The sequence below is a fragment of the Sinocyclocheilus anshuiensis genome, unplaced genomic scaffold (genome assembly GCF_001515605.1).
Source record: "Sinocyclocheilus anshuiensis isolate Anshui unplaced genomic scaffold, SAMN03320099.WGS_v1.1 scaffold1968, whole genome shotgun sequence".
In the NCBI taxonomy this organism is placed as follows: Eukaryota; Metazoa; Chordata; class Actinopteri; order Cypriniformes; family Cyprinidae; genus Sinocyclocheilus; species Sinocyclocheilus anshuiensis.
Window position 1 is genome coordinate 97,397 of NW_015555840.1, and position 18,524 is coordinate 115,920.

The window sequence follows — 18,524 nt, forward strand, 5'->3', positions numbered from 1 at the left end:
GGGACTTCCCATTCTACATTCTCTCCCAAAAATCTATTTTTGTCTTTGCTCTCTTATTCTACTCGGACAGAAACGTTTTATTAAAACGCAAGGGAAAAAAACGGAGCAAGGGAGCGATGAGTTCAAGCCTACTGGAGCTGAAACAGACATGCAAGGGCACAGACACACAAACACACACACATACACCACAGCCAGGGAGGAAAGCCACGAACAAAAGGATCATTTATTACATGAAGAAAAGCGAGGTTTGCGGTTTGTGACCATGTTGGGCCAGCGCAGTGTTGGCCCCTTCTCAACATTCACAGCCAGCTCGCCGCATTCCCCCCCAGCGCCGATGCCATGCTGTCCACTAACTGCAAAAGACTCACTCACCCACTTAGTGCTTCAAAAATAAGCCCTTATCTTTCTCTCTTCATTCTCTAGGCTAGTTTTCAATTCAACTCTACACTCTGTGATAATCTTATCATTTGATTTAAAAGCAGGCACCAAATCCAGGCCATCAACATTTTAGCAAGAAAATAAGAGAGCGATAGTCAGATCAGAGATTTCTACAAACAATCACTGTAAGCTTTCTCTTATTCCACAAGAGTCACTGTTTTCCTGCATAACATAAACTGAACACGAAGCTTCAGACATATGTGGTTAGCCTGCTCTGTCACTATTTGTACAAAAAGACAATTTATGCAAACATCCCATCACTAAATGGCAAACCCGAATCTAGCCACAAACCCATTTGTGCATTTAAAAGCACACAGTGGGAACTCAAAAAGACGGTAACTCAAACAGAATGAAAAGACTGTATTTAGCCATTTACCCGGTCATTGTAACCCTTCTATATACATAACTATTGAGGACGCTTTAATGTTTAAGCTCAAAGATAAACACTGGACATTTCTAAAATACATTTAAAATGGTAAATCAAATTTAGGATCCCAGGGAATGACATAGGCGGCAGAACAAACCAATGGTTATGAGATTTGCGAAAGGGAACTTTCCATGGCTCTCTGATCAGTATGGTTGGCATTGTATTGCCTGACAGACAGGTGGCTCCTGTATCTAGAGGCACCAGGTGGATATGAATAAAGAACAAAAGTGAACCATGGCCTCATAAAGTTTTGTTATGGAACAGGCTGTACTCTGTTTCCAGAGTATCATCACAACCTGTTCTTGACTAAAGTGGAACTAAAGCTGAAATAAAAACTAAAAACAGCCACACAAGAAACCAGGCATAATTCTGTCACATTAATAGTTGCATTAATGGGGTGATAATATATTACAGTTGCGTATATAAATTTTCATACACCTTGCAGAATCTCCAAGATGTTTTTCATTTATTAAAAATAAGAGAGATCATTAAAATAGCATTTTTATGTATTACTTTCCTCAGTGATTAAGCCACTTGCACATAATTTATTTTCATATTCCACAAGACAAAATAATAACAGATTTTACACAAATTATCCTTTGAAAAAGTTGAAATGAAAAATGTTGTTTACTAAAAACCAAGGAGGTGTGAACTTTTAAACAAGGTTGTGTAAAATTTTATTTTTTTTTGTCTTGTGAAAAATATCCTATGAAATATTCTGAAGAGCAGTGCTAAATAAAAAATAAGATTGATCTTTTCTGCAAGCAATTTATAACCTGAGGAGGCAAAAGGAGTACTTATGCACTCAATTGTATGACATACAATATGTTCAGTTTGCTGAAGATATGATTAAAACTTAAGATTGTATGTGAGATTCAGGATTTTATACTTTTTAGACTAAACTCATTTAGAGATTAGAGTTGATCTTACCTGTACCATCTTTGCTGCTACCTTGGTGTGTCCGTAGCTCCTCTGACTTGTAGAAGTCAATGCTAGCGTACATGTTGAGGTTTGAAGCATTACCACCTGAACCTCCAGTTCCTACAGAGCCCCCTGCTGCTCCTCCACCCAGCACAGAGGAAAAGATACGGGCAACAGGTGTGTGGACAGTTGCTTGCCCATCTGTGGCAGTATGGGAGCTTTCCTTGTTAGCCAGGTCCAAGTCTATGTAATTGAGGCCCTGTTCCATGGAAGATGTCTGTGAAACAGATAGACTGGGTAGTCCAGGATTGATGTACTGAGATGAAATGTCTGCTGAGCCACTGTTCCTTCGAAGCATACCCTCAAAACCATGCCGACGGGCTGTAACTTGGGTGTGATCAGGGAATGCAGAGGAAGATGTTGATGCAGAGCAAGAAAGAAGCGAGGAAGGAGCTTGGAATGTTTCAGAGCAGTGGCGTCGACGACCTTGAGGATCTGCTCTGATTACTTTAGCCCCGTGATCTGGGTTTGGGATTTTGGCAAGTGGAAAGTCTAGTCCTAGTCCCAAACCTAGGGCTGGAACTACTGACTCAGGTTGGTCTGGCAAAGAGGCTTTTGGTGATGTACAAATTAACGTGCTACCTGAGTTCAGGCTAAAGGCCATCTTTGTGTAGTCACCACAGGCTGGGGGTGAGTCTCCTGGCTTTGGTACTGATACCTGCCTGCTTTTTCTATGTCCCATCTCACTCTCTTCATCATCGTCATTTAGAACTGTCGATCTGTGCTCATCATAAGCTTTAGGGGCTGCTGCAGGTGTGACAGGAGGGGTGGGGAATGGTGGAAATCCAAGTGATGTGAGGGAGATGGGCGAGGGGGATGGTGAAACTCCTAGCTCCATATTGACATACTCAGAGGCAGTTGATGGAGGGATAGGGGTGGAGGAGATATGCGAGAAAGACAAGAACCCAGCGACACAAGAGGTAGGCCTGGGTAAGTTGCGGTGAGTACTGGGTGGAAGAGAAGCACCTTGCTGAAATCCACTGGTTCCATTACCTCCTGCCTTTAGGTTCCTCTCACCCTTGAACTCAATACTGACATACTCCCCAGGGCTCTTAGGCTCAGGAGGAAGGGGTGTCTCACGGACTCTGGGTAAAGTGTTGGCTTTAGAGACATCCACAAACAGGCTAACAGGCCTGCCCCTCTGACCAGGATGTCCTTGCTTTACCATTCCAGACCCTTGCCTTTGCTGCAAGGATCCTTGCTCAACATCCTTTGCAGTAGTACATGTTGCTGCTTCTCCTGTCACTTTGACAGTCTTTTCTTCACCTTCACCTAGGCTCTCACTGCTAGCAGAACTGGAGGAGTATGAGGACGATGAAAGGGACAGATGTCGGCCAACAGGGGGTTCCTGATGCTTAGCCTTGCTATTAATAAGCCCCCTACCACCACCCAGACCTCTACCACCATTAACCAAATGCTTCCCTCTTCCTGGCCCTTCCCCAAAGTGTGTTGAAGTATTATGTTTGTAGGAGCGGGGTAGAGAATAGTAGGAATATACCATCTTAGGTGGAGGCTGCTGAGAATGCTGGTCAGATGGAGTGTGGGGCTCAGCTGGTGGCGGGGTACTACTGGCAGAGCGGGCGCTGATAGGTGACATATTCATGTAGTCACTGCCAGTTCGGCTGTCAGCACTGCTGCTGCCAATCCAGACAGTAGGGACCCCTCGTTGGTCTGGTGAACAGCTACTATTGGGAGACATCATCATGTAGCCATCTGTGCCAGAAAGTGGTGGACGGATCTGCCGTGGGGGTGAAATGCTATTATTGGGGGTCATGGCCATGTAGTCATCAGCAGATTTTGAGTCTGGATCTGAAATTGTTACTGAGAGGGAATGAAAAAGGGATACTGGGGGAGCTGTAACTCCTGGCAACATGGACATGTAGCCATTATCCATTGCTCCCTTAGCTCCTCCAATGACATCAGGGACACCTGTTTCACTGCTACCAGCATCACCTTTAGGCTCCGCAGCTACCTCCAAGTAGCCTGTTGCACTTGCTGCCACTCCAGAATCCTGCTTTGATCCAAAGGATTCTCGGCTGGTAGTGGTGTGAGTCATAATTGCATAGTCATCCTCTTCAACAGCTTCTTCCCCTGCTCGACGGTGTGGTGCAAGTCTCTCTAAGGCCATGGGTGGCAGGGAGGCCCGCTTACTCATTATCCTGCGCTCTGCTTCACATTCTCTGCTAGAGGAGCGCCTCAGAACTCTCCTGGTTTGTGGCAATGCATTTTGGCCTGGCTGAGGTTTGGATGCTCCTCTCTGACTCATTAGGATGTAGTTGGATGCTTCATCCCCAACAGAATGCCCACCTGAGCTGCCTGCAGACTCTGCCTGCATGGTTGGGGTTAGCAGAGAATGCTCTCCAGGGCTGGAGCCGTATTCATCTGAGGAACCATAGTCGCTAAGAGAACCAGAGACAGAGGGCTGTCGGAGAGGTATTTGACTGTACATGTTACCATTACCACCCCCACCACTGCTGCTTGTCCCAGTTCCTACTGCACAAAACTCAGATCCATGTCCTGAGCCAGAATGCAGGCTTGGTGCAGTTGAAGGAGCAGGGGTTGAGGTGGATCTCATTAGTGCATGCTGTGCTTTGACTGGGGTTGGTGCACGAACGGATGTTGATCTCAGTATAGGGGTATTAGAACATGACCCATTAGTCGTGGGATTTGAGCATGATACAATCCCTCCAGTTGTTGCACCACCTCCATCATCAACTTTTCCACCATCATTGGATGTTCGAGTTCGGGGAAAGCTGTGGCGAGAAGTTGGAGAAGTGCTATTACATCCTCCGGTAGTCCCAGGTGGTTCAGTCCGTGGACGTCTTGTGAATCCAACCTGACTGGGTGGAGGATTGGGGTGATGCCGTCGAGATGGAACACTAATAGGATTTGATGCAGTGGTGCCACCTCCCGCTCCAGCGGCAGCTGACTGAGACTTGCTACGTTGGTGAAACTCCTCACTCAGAGCCTTCATGGCTTCCAGCAGAGTCTCATGCATATTCTGTGCTACCACAGAGTCTTCCACTTGCATCCAAAACTCTCCAGGGCCAGTTACTGCAGAGCGACCCACCTCCACGAAGAAGTAGTTTTCAGAATGACCACAACGCCTCACATTCATCAGCTGGAGCACGACAGCGGCTGCATCAGAGTTCAGCTTGACAAAGTTGACTGTCTTTTCAGTCAGGCAGAGCCGGTAGATGCCAACAAGGTTCTTGGCTTGGCCCAGACCTTTAGGCCAAACTTTTACTTGCCAGACTTCCTTGAAGGCAGGACCAGGGGATGGTAATCCATAGTGTCCCCCATTTGCACTGTCACAGAGTGCTTTACCTACAGAGAGGAAAAAAAACAAACATGTCAGTATAACCTTACACCACAAGGTAAATTTAGCAATCCATCAAATAAACCGAAAGTAATCACATTTTAAAGGAATAGTTTTTCCAAAAATGAAAATTCTGCCATTAATTACTCACCCTCATGTCGTTCCAAACCTGTAAGACCTTTGTTCATCTTCGGAACACAAATTAATATATTTTGATGAAATCTGAGAGCTTTCTGACCCTGCATAGACAGCATCAGAACTACCATGTTCAAAGCCCAGAAATGTAGGACATCGTTAAAATAGTACATATGACATCAGTGGTTCAGCTGTAACTCTATGAAGCTACAAGAACACTTTTTGTGCGCAAAGAAAACAAAAATAATGACTTTATTCAACAATTATTCTCTTCCACATCAGTCTCCACCACCATTCACGAGAGTACCACAATGCATGCGTGTGCATTCCTCTGCTTGACTGATACTGGAGATTGATGCAGAAGAGAAGTGTTGAATAAAGTTATTTTTGTTTTCTTTGTGCATAAAAAGAATGCTCATAGCTTCATAAAATTACGGTTGAACCACTGATGTCACATATACTATTTTAACGATGTTCTTACTACGTTTCTGGGCTTTGAATGTGGTAGTTCTGTTGCTGTCTATGCAAGGTCAGAAAGCTCTCGGATTTCAACAGAAATATCTTAATTTGTGTTCCAAAGATGAACAAATGTCTTACGGGTTTGGAATGACATGAGGGTGAGTAATTAATGACAGAATTTTTGGGTGAACTATCCCTTAAAAGGGGACATCGGATGAAATGTTCACTTTTTTAACTTTTTTTGCTTTTAGTTAGGTTTCTGGCGTGTCTGCCAGCTCAGAAAAGCTGAAAAGAAAACACGCAGCCAGTTTGTTATGGGCTGTCTGAGTCTGAAACTGTCATCCAGCGAGCTGTTTCACTATGCAGCCGGCTTCTATGTAGATAGCTATCTATTTGAATAAGACCACCTCCAAGCCATATACAGAGTCCAATTCACATGTCTTGTGTTGACACGCTCCACGGAAGAGAGGGGTGTAGTGAGCAGTAGCTCATTATCATTTTAAGAGACGTGCACCAAAACGGGTAGCTGTGAACAGAGCTGTTTTTGACAAGGTAAAAAGGGTGTTGTTTTACATGTCCATTGAGGAATTTTAACCAAAGTATGTTATAGACATTTCATGAAGACCCTAAAGAATCATACCAACTTGTGGAAAATGGGCATCCGATGTCCCCTTAAATAAGGATGTTTAAATAACAAAAGTCATGCATCATGTGTAAATAACTAATCTACAAATAACTAACAATCTTTTTGTAATTCATGTTGTGCATCATGTAACACCAATGTGAATGTGAACAAAGGACATTTTAGTAAATATATACACTTAATTCTAGAAATGTCTGAGAAAGCAGAGAGCTTAATTTTTTTAAACTAGAAGTGGTTTGTTAGACAGTGCAAACAAGTCAATAGGCCATTACTAATACAACTTCAAATGAACACCTGATACTCATATGAGATGCACTATGAATCAACAGCCAACAGTCAATATTGCAGTGCATGCAATGCGTCCCATAGAGTAAAAAAAAATTAACATTTGTGTCCTACAGAGACACATAAATAATTATGAGCTGCAAAAGATGCCTTTTAAAACAAAAACCCTGGAATAAGCACTTACTTATACTGCATGTTGGGCACACCAACAAGCTTGCTACACAAACTTTCCAAATCTGCAAACAGCCACAGAAACGCCCGACTGAACCCTTCTACCCCCAAACGCCACTCTTATGGAGCCTTTAGTGTTTTGAATATTGCACCTGCAAATATTTAAAACAGCTCGCATACTTCATATGATGCCGTAGGCAAGTTAGAGACAGGGCCTGTCTATTGTGATGTACGGTCATAAAGATATAAGATAAGGAATCATTCTATCAAATATCATACAAGCCTTTGATGGTTTTCAACTCAAATGGACAGTCATGGGTTGAAACTTTATGAGAATGTGGTAGGCAGTGTCAAACTTTCTCAAGTTCCACTTAATTTCTTTAGAAAAACCTTGACTTTGAGGCCATCTAGTTTGGTCAACTCTCCTCTCTGCAGCCTATGTTCATCTGCATGAGGTGTTCAATGTTAGTAAAGGCTTTCTTTCTCTCACTCTCTATTAGTACAAATGCTGGCAAAGTTCTACAACCAACAGTTCTGTGAAAACACACAAGATGCTCATAATCCTCTAGGAACTCATTCTTTAAGTCTGTTTCAAATTTGAAGGCTTTTCCTAATCTGCTGCGGCTTGCCCTCCAAAACCTGCTTGCCGAAATCATTACTCTCTGGTCTTTGCATAAAATTTGTTTGCCTATAGTTTGGATAAATGTACCAACTGCACCAACATGCCACTATAAATAATGGAGCGAGATGAACTTCTCATTACTATACTATGCAAAATACTCTAATATTACCAATACTATATAATTCATATATTTGTGTTTATGACACTAAATATAGTCAGTTTGTTAGTGTCCCAGCAAATAAGAGCATGTTAGAAAATGCATGAGTTCTTGAGTGCTTGTACATATTGCTTGGAAAAACACACTCTAATAAACACACAAAAACACATCATTGTACCCAGTCTCTTGCTGTGACTCTGAACATCACAAATGCTTCCAACACAAATGAGAGAATTACAACCATATGCATAAAAAGCACACCCAAGCATGCGGAAGAAGGGACACCCTACTCTGCTGTCTGACCAACATATCCGTTACCCTTTCCAGAATATTTCTGTTGTGGTCACAAAATTGCGTGTATTCTTTCTTCCACTCTTTCACTTAAACGGAAGAATGAGCAGCTTCCTTCAAAGGTGGTTTGCCCCACTCTATGTGCGTGTGATTTTATGTGATGTGGGCCTCCCCTGGATGCTTGTGTAAACTTAAGTGAGGCTGGTAGCCTGCATTAGATGAGTCATAGACAAAGCCGCACATGACTTTTTAATGACTATCCATACAAGATTCTCTCTTTGCCAGTCCTATGCTCTTGGACAATGCTTTCAGACACAGACACGTCCAGTCTAGATTTTTAAAAAGCAAGAAAATTAGAGCAATGAAGAGGCTAATAGTAACAGAAATAAAGAGATTTTTGACTTCTGGAAAACTCTGTTCTGGGTGTTCTAGGTGGTTGCTAAGTCATTTCCAGGTGGTTTTTATGTTGTTCTGGGTGATTGCTATATGGTTTCATGTTGGACAAGATCAAAAGAGCTCACCTGCAAGTCTCTATGATATTACTAGATATGGCTTGGGTCTCTCCTTCAATGCATGGCTTTTTCTTGACATTAGACCATGCTAAAAAGCCACCCCTCGTTCTTTCAAAGACTACTTTCACAGCATGCTTGGTGTTCATAAGATCACTTACTTCAAATTTTGCACAAGCACCCACCGCTTGAGGCTGGCTGTAGCCCATGTACCTTTAATCTCTTGAACTTAACATGCCATCCTGATGTAATCCCTCGCTTTGATATTGTGATAAATAAATCACATCTGAACACGATCAACATTTTAACAGCAATGATCTCATTGCTGAGCGTGACATCTCCAAAAAACATGGCAGCAGACTTATACATCAATCAGCATTCTACTAAAGCTTTCATGAGAAGAAAGATGTGTTTATGGAAAGACTGAAAATAGCTATTACGGTTAATGCGTCTGTATATCAAATGTTCCCTTTCATTCAGTTTTTATATGCAGAGACAACTTCAAGTCATTTGTAGGTTGAGCTTATGAGGAGTGTAAACACAATGGGACTGTGGTGCTTTGAAAACTGCACTTTCTATTTGACATTTAGCTCAAGCAATGGTGGGAATTTTGGATGGGAATTTTTTAAAGCATAAAGTAAATTATTTTATAAATACGTAACAATGGTCAAACACAGACCAACGAAGCTTACAGTAGCTAAATATTCAGAGCACCTGCAAACCTCACACACACTCTCCCTTGCTCATACACAAAGGGAGGCAAGGCAAATATTCTTTCTTCATTTTAATCTAATTGCACTGCCCTTGGTTTTGCATGACTGGGTCATCTACCTTAGCTCTAGATCAGATTAATTATCCCCCTGTCCTGGTCTATCTCTCCTGCTATGGCAGTATTTCCCACACACACACACACACACACATAACCATTCAAAAGTTTGTAGTCGTTAAGATTTTCGGTCAAACTATATTTTAAGGTCCAATTCTCACTATTAACTAACTATTAACGTTGACTTTTTCCTCAATAAACCATTAATTTGCTGATTATTAATAGTTAGGATGGTAGTTGTTATGTTTAGGTATGGAGTACGATTAAGTGATCTAAAATATGGTCAGGAAGAGCAAGGCATTAATATGTGCTTTATAAGTACTAATAAACAGCCAATGTGCAAGTAATATGCATGCTAATAAGCAACTAGTTAATAGTGGCAACTGGTCCTTAAAATAAATTGTTACTAAATAAAGTGTTACCAGATTATTATTTTTTTATGTTTTTGAAATAAGTCTCTTATGCTCATCAAAACTGTATTTATTTGATCATACAGTAAAATACAGAAAGCCTTTATTTAAAATAAAGAAATAAACACAATTTAAAGTAAAGTATGCAAGAAATATTTCTTATTATTAATGTTGAAAACCGTTGTATATATATATATATATATATATATATATATATATATACACACACATAAACACACACTATTGTGCCTGTTATCCTTTATGTTTATTGGGGCTGTAAGGTCTTTTCTTGCTTAATAAACATTACCTATCTACTTTCAGGTGTCTAGATATAGACAAACAGGCCCGAATGGATACTGACACGCTGATAATTGTTCAGCACACGCACAAACACTAAGAAAGTAGGTCACAAATAACAATGCGGTAAAGTCTGGCAAGGTCACTGCAGCTGTGGCACAGTGTATGGCACAAACCAAACCAACAAAATGACCTTAAAATCAGCTACAGGCCACATCCAGATCTAATCATGTGTTATTAGTAAAAAAAAATTCTAATCTTGATTCGTCTGGAACCATAAACCACATTTGATCCAATGTTGTGGCTTCATCTGAGCTTAAGTCTGCCGTCATCATACTCACTCAGCATATTGGAGGAGGACAGCATAGCCGTGCTGGTGGTATGCGTGTTACCTTACACCAGCAGAGGGACGGGATGGGGGGGAGAGATCGGGGGATTTTAGGGGAACAGGCACTGTTACATAAGCGTTGCTTTGAAGTGTAGATGCAGCACAAATCGCAGCTGTCTGTAAATAAATAAACACATGTTGACGTTAAATTCAAATACTGAACATGCAACCTAAAAATCAAAATGAACTGTTTTTAGTCAAGTGAAATATATTATTTATTATGACTGCATCAACTTGAATACATTATGTTATGCAAATGAAAGTAGTTTTGACTCTGGATATACTCCTGTTTTAACTTATTTTTAACAGCTAACTGCTTAAAATGAGTGTGACAGCCAGTAACACGAACAATCACTTCAACAAAAGAGCAATTAAACGGAGATTTGTGTGCATGTGAGCACATAAGGGTTTTAAAATAAGGGATAATTGCTCTTTTTAGGGCCAAAGTTCAGTCCTGATCTTTCTCTCTCCTGGTGCTTTGAAAGATAAGCAGAATGCAGCAGAGTACAGAAACAGCTGTGTGTATGAGAGCCGCTCACAGCCAAGTGTCCCTGTCTGTCTCACGTCTCCCCCAACTGCCTTTTCCTTCAGCAAATAGAAGTATTCACACATAAACTCTAAAACATTTCAAGGTGACATTTAAGTTATGGACTTTAGGTTACTAAAGTCTTTGGTGTAAGTTCAAGCAGCTGTTGTGTTTTAAGTTATTTCAATACACGCGTTCTATATGTAGACAACGCTTATTTGCAAATTGACACAAATCAAAAAATGTTTTAGCTCCTAGGGTGTCGATGGTGAGATAGTGGGTCAATTCTTGAGAACATTTCGTCTGTACCAATATAATGCAACACTCACCAAAGAGAATACTAGTGACTTCATGCAAAACTATATGCCGTTTACAAAAGCATTAAATAGAGCTAAAACATCTATTCCAAGTTTCCAACCAGCAATTATGTACACGTTGTGTACACATTATTGTACACAGAATGTATTGTATACGTTATTTGCAAATCATACATTAATCAAAAACACAAAGGTAGATTATTCAGTCACAAGGGATTATGGGTCACAAAGCAGAACAGCATATGCAACAATATCAAGTTGACAGTGCTTAGCCTTTATAGTAGGGCTGAAACGATTAGTCGACATTATTGACAACGTCGACAATAAAAAAACTGTCGACAAATATTTTTGTTGTCGAGTAGTCGTTTGGTCTCATATGACCTAATGTAAGAGCCTGCAATAACGCGGTTTGACAGAGTCAAGACTGTAATTCAGCTCTCCTGATGCAATTCAAGAGAAGAAGACGCAGCGCTTCAGAGCAAATGCAGCCAAACCTGAGCCTGCTGAGCGGCGTTTGGATGAATATGTAAATATATACTGCCCGCTTTCCTCTCAATAACAAAATAAACACATCAAAAACTGACAGAGGTGAGAAAGAATCAGTTTAAAATGCATCTGATTACAGCAATGTGGATGTTTGCACAAGCTTTGCAGTTCAGTACTCCAGTAAAGTCCAGTCACGTCACGTTTATTTATATAGTACTTTATGCAATAGATAGCCTTAAATCAAGCAGCTTTACAGTATTATTAAACATGAAAAACCAGAGTCAGTGTTGCTTTCAGTTAGAATTACAACTTTTTATTAGTGGGGGGAAAAAAACATTTCATTAAAATTATAGTTTGGTTTGCAGAGATCAAAGCTTGATCTAGCTTAGGACTGTTTTGATTATCATAACCCTATAAGGATTAATCAATTATCAAAATAATCGTTTGTTGCAGCCCTACTTTATAGCTTTACAATAGCATGTCAACTGCACAGGCAGTCACAAATTTTCAACACATATTCCACAAAATAGACAATGTTATGACAATGTTATGCAGTTCTGTTGCAAAAACACATATTTTCCTCATGAGTTTCAAATAGTAACCACACATAAACATAATGTAAATATTAAATGAATAGTTCACCCAAAAATAAAATATTGGCTGAACATGTACTCAACCTCAGGCCATCCAAGATGTAGATGAGCTTGTCATTATCAGAACAGATTTGAAGAAATTTTGCATTACATCACTTGCTCACCAATGGATCCTCTTCAGTGAATGGGTGCCGTCAGAATGAGAGTCCAAACAGCTGATTAAGACATCACAATAATCCACAAGTAGTCCACACATGTTAGAAACAAACTCATCTATATCTTGATGGCATGAGGGTGAGTACATTTTCATCATATTTTCACTTTTGGGTGAACTATTCCTTCACAAATTTACACATCATAAATATATTATTATATATTACATAAGAAAATATTTTAATAAGACACGATTTGCTGTGATCATGCTGCTAGTGGCAATAATGCTGAGAAAGGGTGGTGATTATTCTGCACCAAATGTCTTCCTAAGGACTAAGTGATCTTGATCCAACTGAGAAGACTCAACAGTTTGTCACCTTCACAAACAAGCTTGACACAAAACCTTTAAAATTGTTTATCTACTTTTTCCACAAGGAATGCACAAGTGTCCCCTACTCACAAACACTTAAGTTACTTTCACACATGTGTTTTCTGTTATCATTGCACACACACAAAAACACACAAATGCTGGCACTGCCACATTAACCCAGATGAACTCTTTGCTGGTCAGCATTATCATGAAGTTTCCAGATCTGCTTGTGGTTTTTGGTTTCAGTGCCATATGGAAGCATATTAGTGGTTCTCACTCTGCCAAACCAGAGCTGGAGTGATGAAAGATGTAACAAGTGAGAGGAAGAGTCTGCTGTCCACACCAGTAGCTGATACTGACCAATGAGCACACAAACACACACACACACACACACACACACACAGAATTTCAACTGGTTAGAATTTCAAGCAGAACTGAAAAACCATGGCTTTTCAAAGAAGTTTCAAACAGGAGACTCAAGTTATGGGTTGAGTCAATGTTATGTTCCCTTGGGCCACTCAAACAAACAGACTGCAGAAATCACAGACTTCACATCACTTTTCATTAGGGATGCGCCGATCCGATATTCATATCGGGTATCGGCTCCGATACTGCCATTTTTCTCGGTGTCATGATATTTATTTATTTTTTTGGAAGTGCTGCTGAGTGAGAAATATGCACTCCAAAATGAGGGAACATCATCCAGAGTTTGTAAGACAACGGACTTGATTCAATAGTTAATCACAGGTGAGAGATTTGACAAATATGGAGAGCCTGTGTAACTCTCGGTAGTGGCATCACAGTATCCCTCAGGTGCGATTAACATAATACGCAAACGGGCTAGTATTTGTGTATACTGTGTATATAATTTAAACACATTTTATTAAGTTACTCTTAAACAAGAGACTTTAATAGTAGCTCTTGTTTACTCCACACACATACACTTCCCTCTTCCCTCACGAACACGTGTTCCCTCATTAAAGCTCCAGGTGAACAAATAAAAGAGGAACTAATATTAGCCTACCGATATACAACAAAATGAAAAAGCAGGTTTAGTAGTACATTATTATATATTATGGTAAATATTAACACCAGCAATTATAAATATCTGTAAAAACCATTATATAACATAATTTGGTAACTAAATTCGTACTGTACATGGAGCAGCAACTACTGTAATTATTAAGTATAAATCAGTGATATAGCCGTATAGCTTTTGTACGAGAGGTTTTTGGTCCTAATCCACCCTTTAGTTCAATAAACAAAATATCAGCGGTAAATCAGAGGATTTTTCATTAAGTTTTGTTATTTTACTACTGCAAGTTCCTTTCTGTGATTGAGAACGACTGCAAAGGCCATTCAGCAAAGCATTAAAAAGAATAAATTCTAGTGGCGTTAGATACATTTCTGCTGCGAGACGTTTCATAATGTGGTGAGAACAAAACTGGTCATGGTAAGAGACAGTGTCGACTGTAAATGACTCCTACAGGTGCATCTCAATAAATTAGAATGTCGTGGAAAAGTTCATTTATTTCAGTAATTCAACTCAAATTGTGAAACTCGTGTATTAAATAAATTCATTGCACACAGACTGAAGTAGTTTAAAATTTATTGAGATGCACCTGTACAATAGTGCAACTCACCTGTTTGGTATACTGCTAACTGTGTCTAGCATAACTGTGTCTAGCACACTACCATTTAGAGATAAACAACCTTAAAAACAAACCATTTTGACTCAAAACAAGCTATAGAAATAAGAAGCAGATTTCCATGAAAGCACTGCTTTGTTGGTTAAGCCATGAGAACTACAATCATTTCCCAGAAGTCTTTTCAGTCTAAGTGGTGCTTCAGCGGTTGAGTGATTGCCACCATACTACTCACACTGACTATTGACCATACATTCTCCTGAGGCTCAGTCTAGAATATTTAAGAAATATCGCTCTTGTCCTGAACAAGTGAACCCAACAACCTGTCTCTGACTCACAGTCCTCAGAGATCAACCATGAAAGAAAACAATAGACATTGTGAATAATCCTTTTCACAATGGAACTAATTAAATCAAGAAGCAAAAAAATGAAGTCAACTTTTTTGGCACAAAATATGTGTGAGGGTGTGTATAATGCGAGAAAACAGGTCGAAATAGCTTAACATTTTAATCCCTGTGCTAATTTGCATTCAATATTCTGTACTTATTAGGCTTATGTATCGTTGTAAATGTTTACCATGAATCAGCATAAGTGACTGACACTGTTGCATAGAGCAGCATGTGGTCACCATCACTACTCTGATTAACACAGGATTTTTTTCATATACTTATTGTTAAATATCCTGACAAATATATATAAACATCCTTAGAATTATTAGAAAACAAACTAATATTTTTCATATATTTGTCTATTCTGAAATGATCAAAATTTATTTAATTTTTATGTAAGTTTCAATTTCAACACACAAGTATTTGACTGTATATATACAGTATACAATGTAAATATTAATTAATATTAACACAAATATGATTTTAAAAAATATGTATTAAGTTGTTACTTAAATACAATGTATCTATTTTGCAGAATTTGTATCCAAAGCAACTTTGCTGTTGCTGGGCTAGTCCTGTGAATTGCTTTATATACACTGAGCAGCCTAATGGATATTTTTGTCACAGGCTTACATTTCAGGATCTGGTCATGTTTAAACAGCACTTAAGGACAAGCTAAGTTGTAATACAGGGTACATGGGGGTCAAACAGTAGTAAGCAATTATGTGATCTGCTTCATTACATCAGATTTAGCAGTTAAAATAGAACAAGCTGACTGTGTGTGTGCGCGAGTGTTTGTATGAGTGTCTGTGTGTCCAAAATCTCACAAAGACAATAATTACCAGCACATTAAGGAGATTAGTGAGGCTTAGGGAAGTTTAACCTTTGAGCATCAGCCATGAGCCAGACTGGCATCACAGGCACATACAGAACAAATACACACAGACTAATACACAAACACAGTGTGTTGTACTTGAGACAGCAGTGGCAATGTAGTGAGGTGCTGTGTAAAGTAAAGAAAGATTTGTTTGATTTCACAAAGGTCATTTCTGTTTCCATATAAACATTTAGTCAGAATAGGCTACATGCATGACTTGACGTTATACACTGAACAAAATTATAAACGCAACACTTTTGTTTTTGCCCCCATTTTTCATGAGCTGAACTCAAAGATCTAAGACTTTTTCTATGTACACAAAAGGCCTATTTCTCTCAAATATTGTTCACAAATCTGTCTAAATCTGTGTTAGTGAGCACTTCTCCTTTGCCGAGATAATCCATCCACCTCACAGGTGTGGCATATCAAGATGCTGATTAGACAGCATGATTATTGCACAGGTGTGCCTTAGGCTGGCCACAATAAAAGGCCACTCTAAAATGTGCAGTTTTACTGTATTGGGGGGTCCGAAAACCAGTCAGTATCTGGTGTGACCACCATTTGCCTCACGCAGTGCAACACATCTCCTTCGCATAGAGTTGATCAGGTTGTTGATTGTGGCCTGTGGAATGTTGGTGTATGACCCTGCATAGACAGCAACGCAACTGAAATGTTCCCAGAAAGTCCAGAAACGTAGCAAGGAGATCTGTTAAATAATCCATGTGACATCAGTGGTTAAAATACGAAGCTACGAGAATACTTTTTGTGCGCAAAAGAAAAAACAGAACAGCATACGCTGCTTACGTTCAGTGGAACAGCATACGTCGTTTAGTCCAGCTGATACTCTCCAAAATGGCGTTACAGGGTGATGCGGAGGAGACAATTGTTGAATAAAGTCGTTTTTTTTTTTCTTTTGTGCACAAAAAGTTTCTGTGTATTTGTAAATATGTAATGGCATATGGTTGGCACTTTCATTATGCAATCATTGTGTAATGCAGTAATAGCACCTTGGACTCTTGATATTGGTTTGTAAGGGTTGCCTCACATGTTGGGTTCGTTAGTGGTATCTTCCAGAGCCAAGGAACATGCGGGGCTGTGTAATGGCTAAAGGAGTCACGGTCACTGCCCTTTTCGTATGTTTACTTTTTGCAAGTGTACCTGCTTTCACTTTTTTTTTTTAATCTAAGAAGAGTGAGGGGTTATATAATATTCAGTTTCTTTTGAAATTCACATTATGTAAAGAAATTGTCTGTGTGATTTAATTAGCAGCTTTTAGGAAGCATTAATAGAGATGATTTAGTTGTGTTTTTCCACACAGGTATCACAAAAGCAGAATAATACAGAAATGCAGATAATTTATAGGCCTATATGGGACTATATAAATTAATAAAGAAAGCTTTGCAGTAGTATCAAACTGCAACAAAGAAAACTGGTAAATATGTAGGTTTGTCGTTTATGTATTTGCAAAGTTAATTTGGCAGTACTGTATCCAGGGGGTGTGGGGGGACTATGACCCCTTTTATTAAAGGGGGCCCCTTTAATTATTGTGAGGGATTATTTTACAGATTAGAAACTTCACATTGGTTATTTCAGTAGAGTGAAAAACAAAACGATCATTCAAACTAAGAATAAATTATATAAAAACAGCGGGCAAAGAACACTGAAGTGATGCATGACTTCAGTCCAGTATAAGTTCACTTTCGCAAAAACTCCCGTTATAATCACCAAAGCTGTCTACACTGCAGAATGAATGTTTTACTAACATCTTTTCTGCACTTTGTTGTTTTATGATGATGTGAGAATTCGCCAGAGTGTGGATTCAGAATTCAGTCAGTGAGTGCGCGCACTGAACAACTCCGGCGATCTCCGTGGAGATGAATCAAAACGTCTCTGGTTGGCTGTTGCATGCATAAGCTCAACAGAAACTATTTGCACACTATCTGTAATACTGTCCTAAACATTGGGCTATTCTACATATTATTTAACAGATATAAATGGAAGTAGAACAACATGCACTGCCTTGACAGAAAGATTGGGGAAAAAGTTACTGAGGAAGCTCGCGAAGTATCTCAACTGCAAGTTGAGCTCAAGTGAGAAGACATGATAACACACGCTCGGGTGGCAGCCTGGATAAGGAGCAAGCTGAACTTCAGTAACATACTTCAACAACAAAGGAGGCCCCTCTGCCCAACTTGGGGGGCCATCTACTTTACTGGAGAGGAAGAAAAACACTGTTGTTTCAACACCACCAACAGCTGAGTATGGAGGACCAAACCTGCAGAAATTCAAAACGAATAAATATATAGATAAATAAATAAATAAAATGACAGGAAAATAAACAAAGGAATAAATGACTTGATAAAAACAAATATAGTTCATTTGTAATAAATTTTAACCCTGAATTAATTTTTGATTACTTTTTCCTTTATGTATTATATTATTTTATGTATTTATTTTTGCATTTATTTTAATTTAATTTATTTATGTATGTATTTATTATTTTTTATTCCCACGTGTATTTATTTCCAGATTTATTTATTCATTTATTTCTTCTTACTTTTCCGTGTGCAAATGAGGGAGGCGGTCCTTGCGGAGCTCCGGTGAATCATTGGTTGAGAGCTCATGCAGAAGGTCAGATCAAACTAACCATAGAGATCGGCGTTTGTGTGATCAACTGTAGAGTTGCAAGATATTTTCACAGATTCACGTTATGTCGAATTATTTTATAGCGACTGAATTCACCTACTACACCTACTTACAAGTTTAGTTTGATGACGCCTCTAGACACACTTGGTAGAGGTTTCTAAGG

The 18,524-nt window shown here is 39.4% G+C and overlaps 1 protein-coding gene across 3 annotated transcripts in view; it reads right to left on the reverse strand.

The window, feature by feature from the left end:
* LOC107675489 (insulin receptor substrate 1-B) overlaps nt 1-18,524 on the reverse strand; it is a 42,520-nt gene that overhangs the window by 21,549 nt on the left and 2,447 nt on the right. For 2 of the 3 annotated variants that reach the window (XM_016469849.1, XM_016469851.1), the window contains one exon: nt 1,796-5,173. In XM_016469849.1, coding sequence (XP_016325335.1) covers nt 1,796-5,173 — 3,378 coding nt within the window. Of the gene's footprint in view, nt 1-1,795; nt 5,174-10,311; nt 10,476-18,524 lie in introns of all 3 variants that reach the window. The other variant, XM_016469852.1, reaches the window with a different exon arrangement.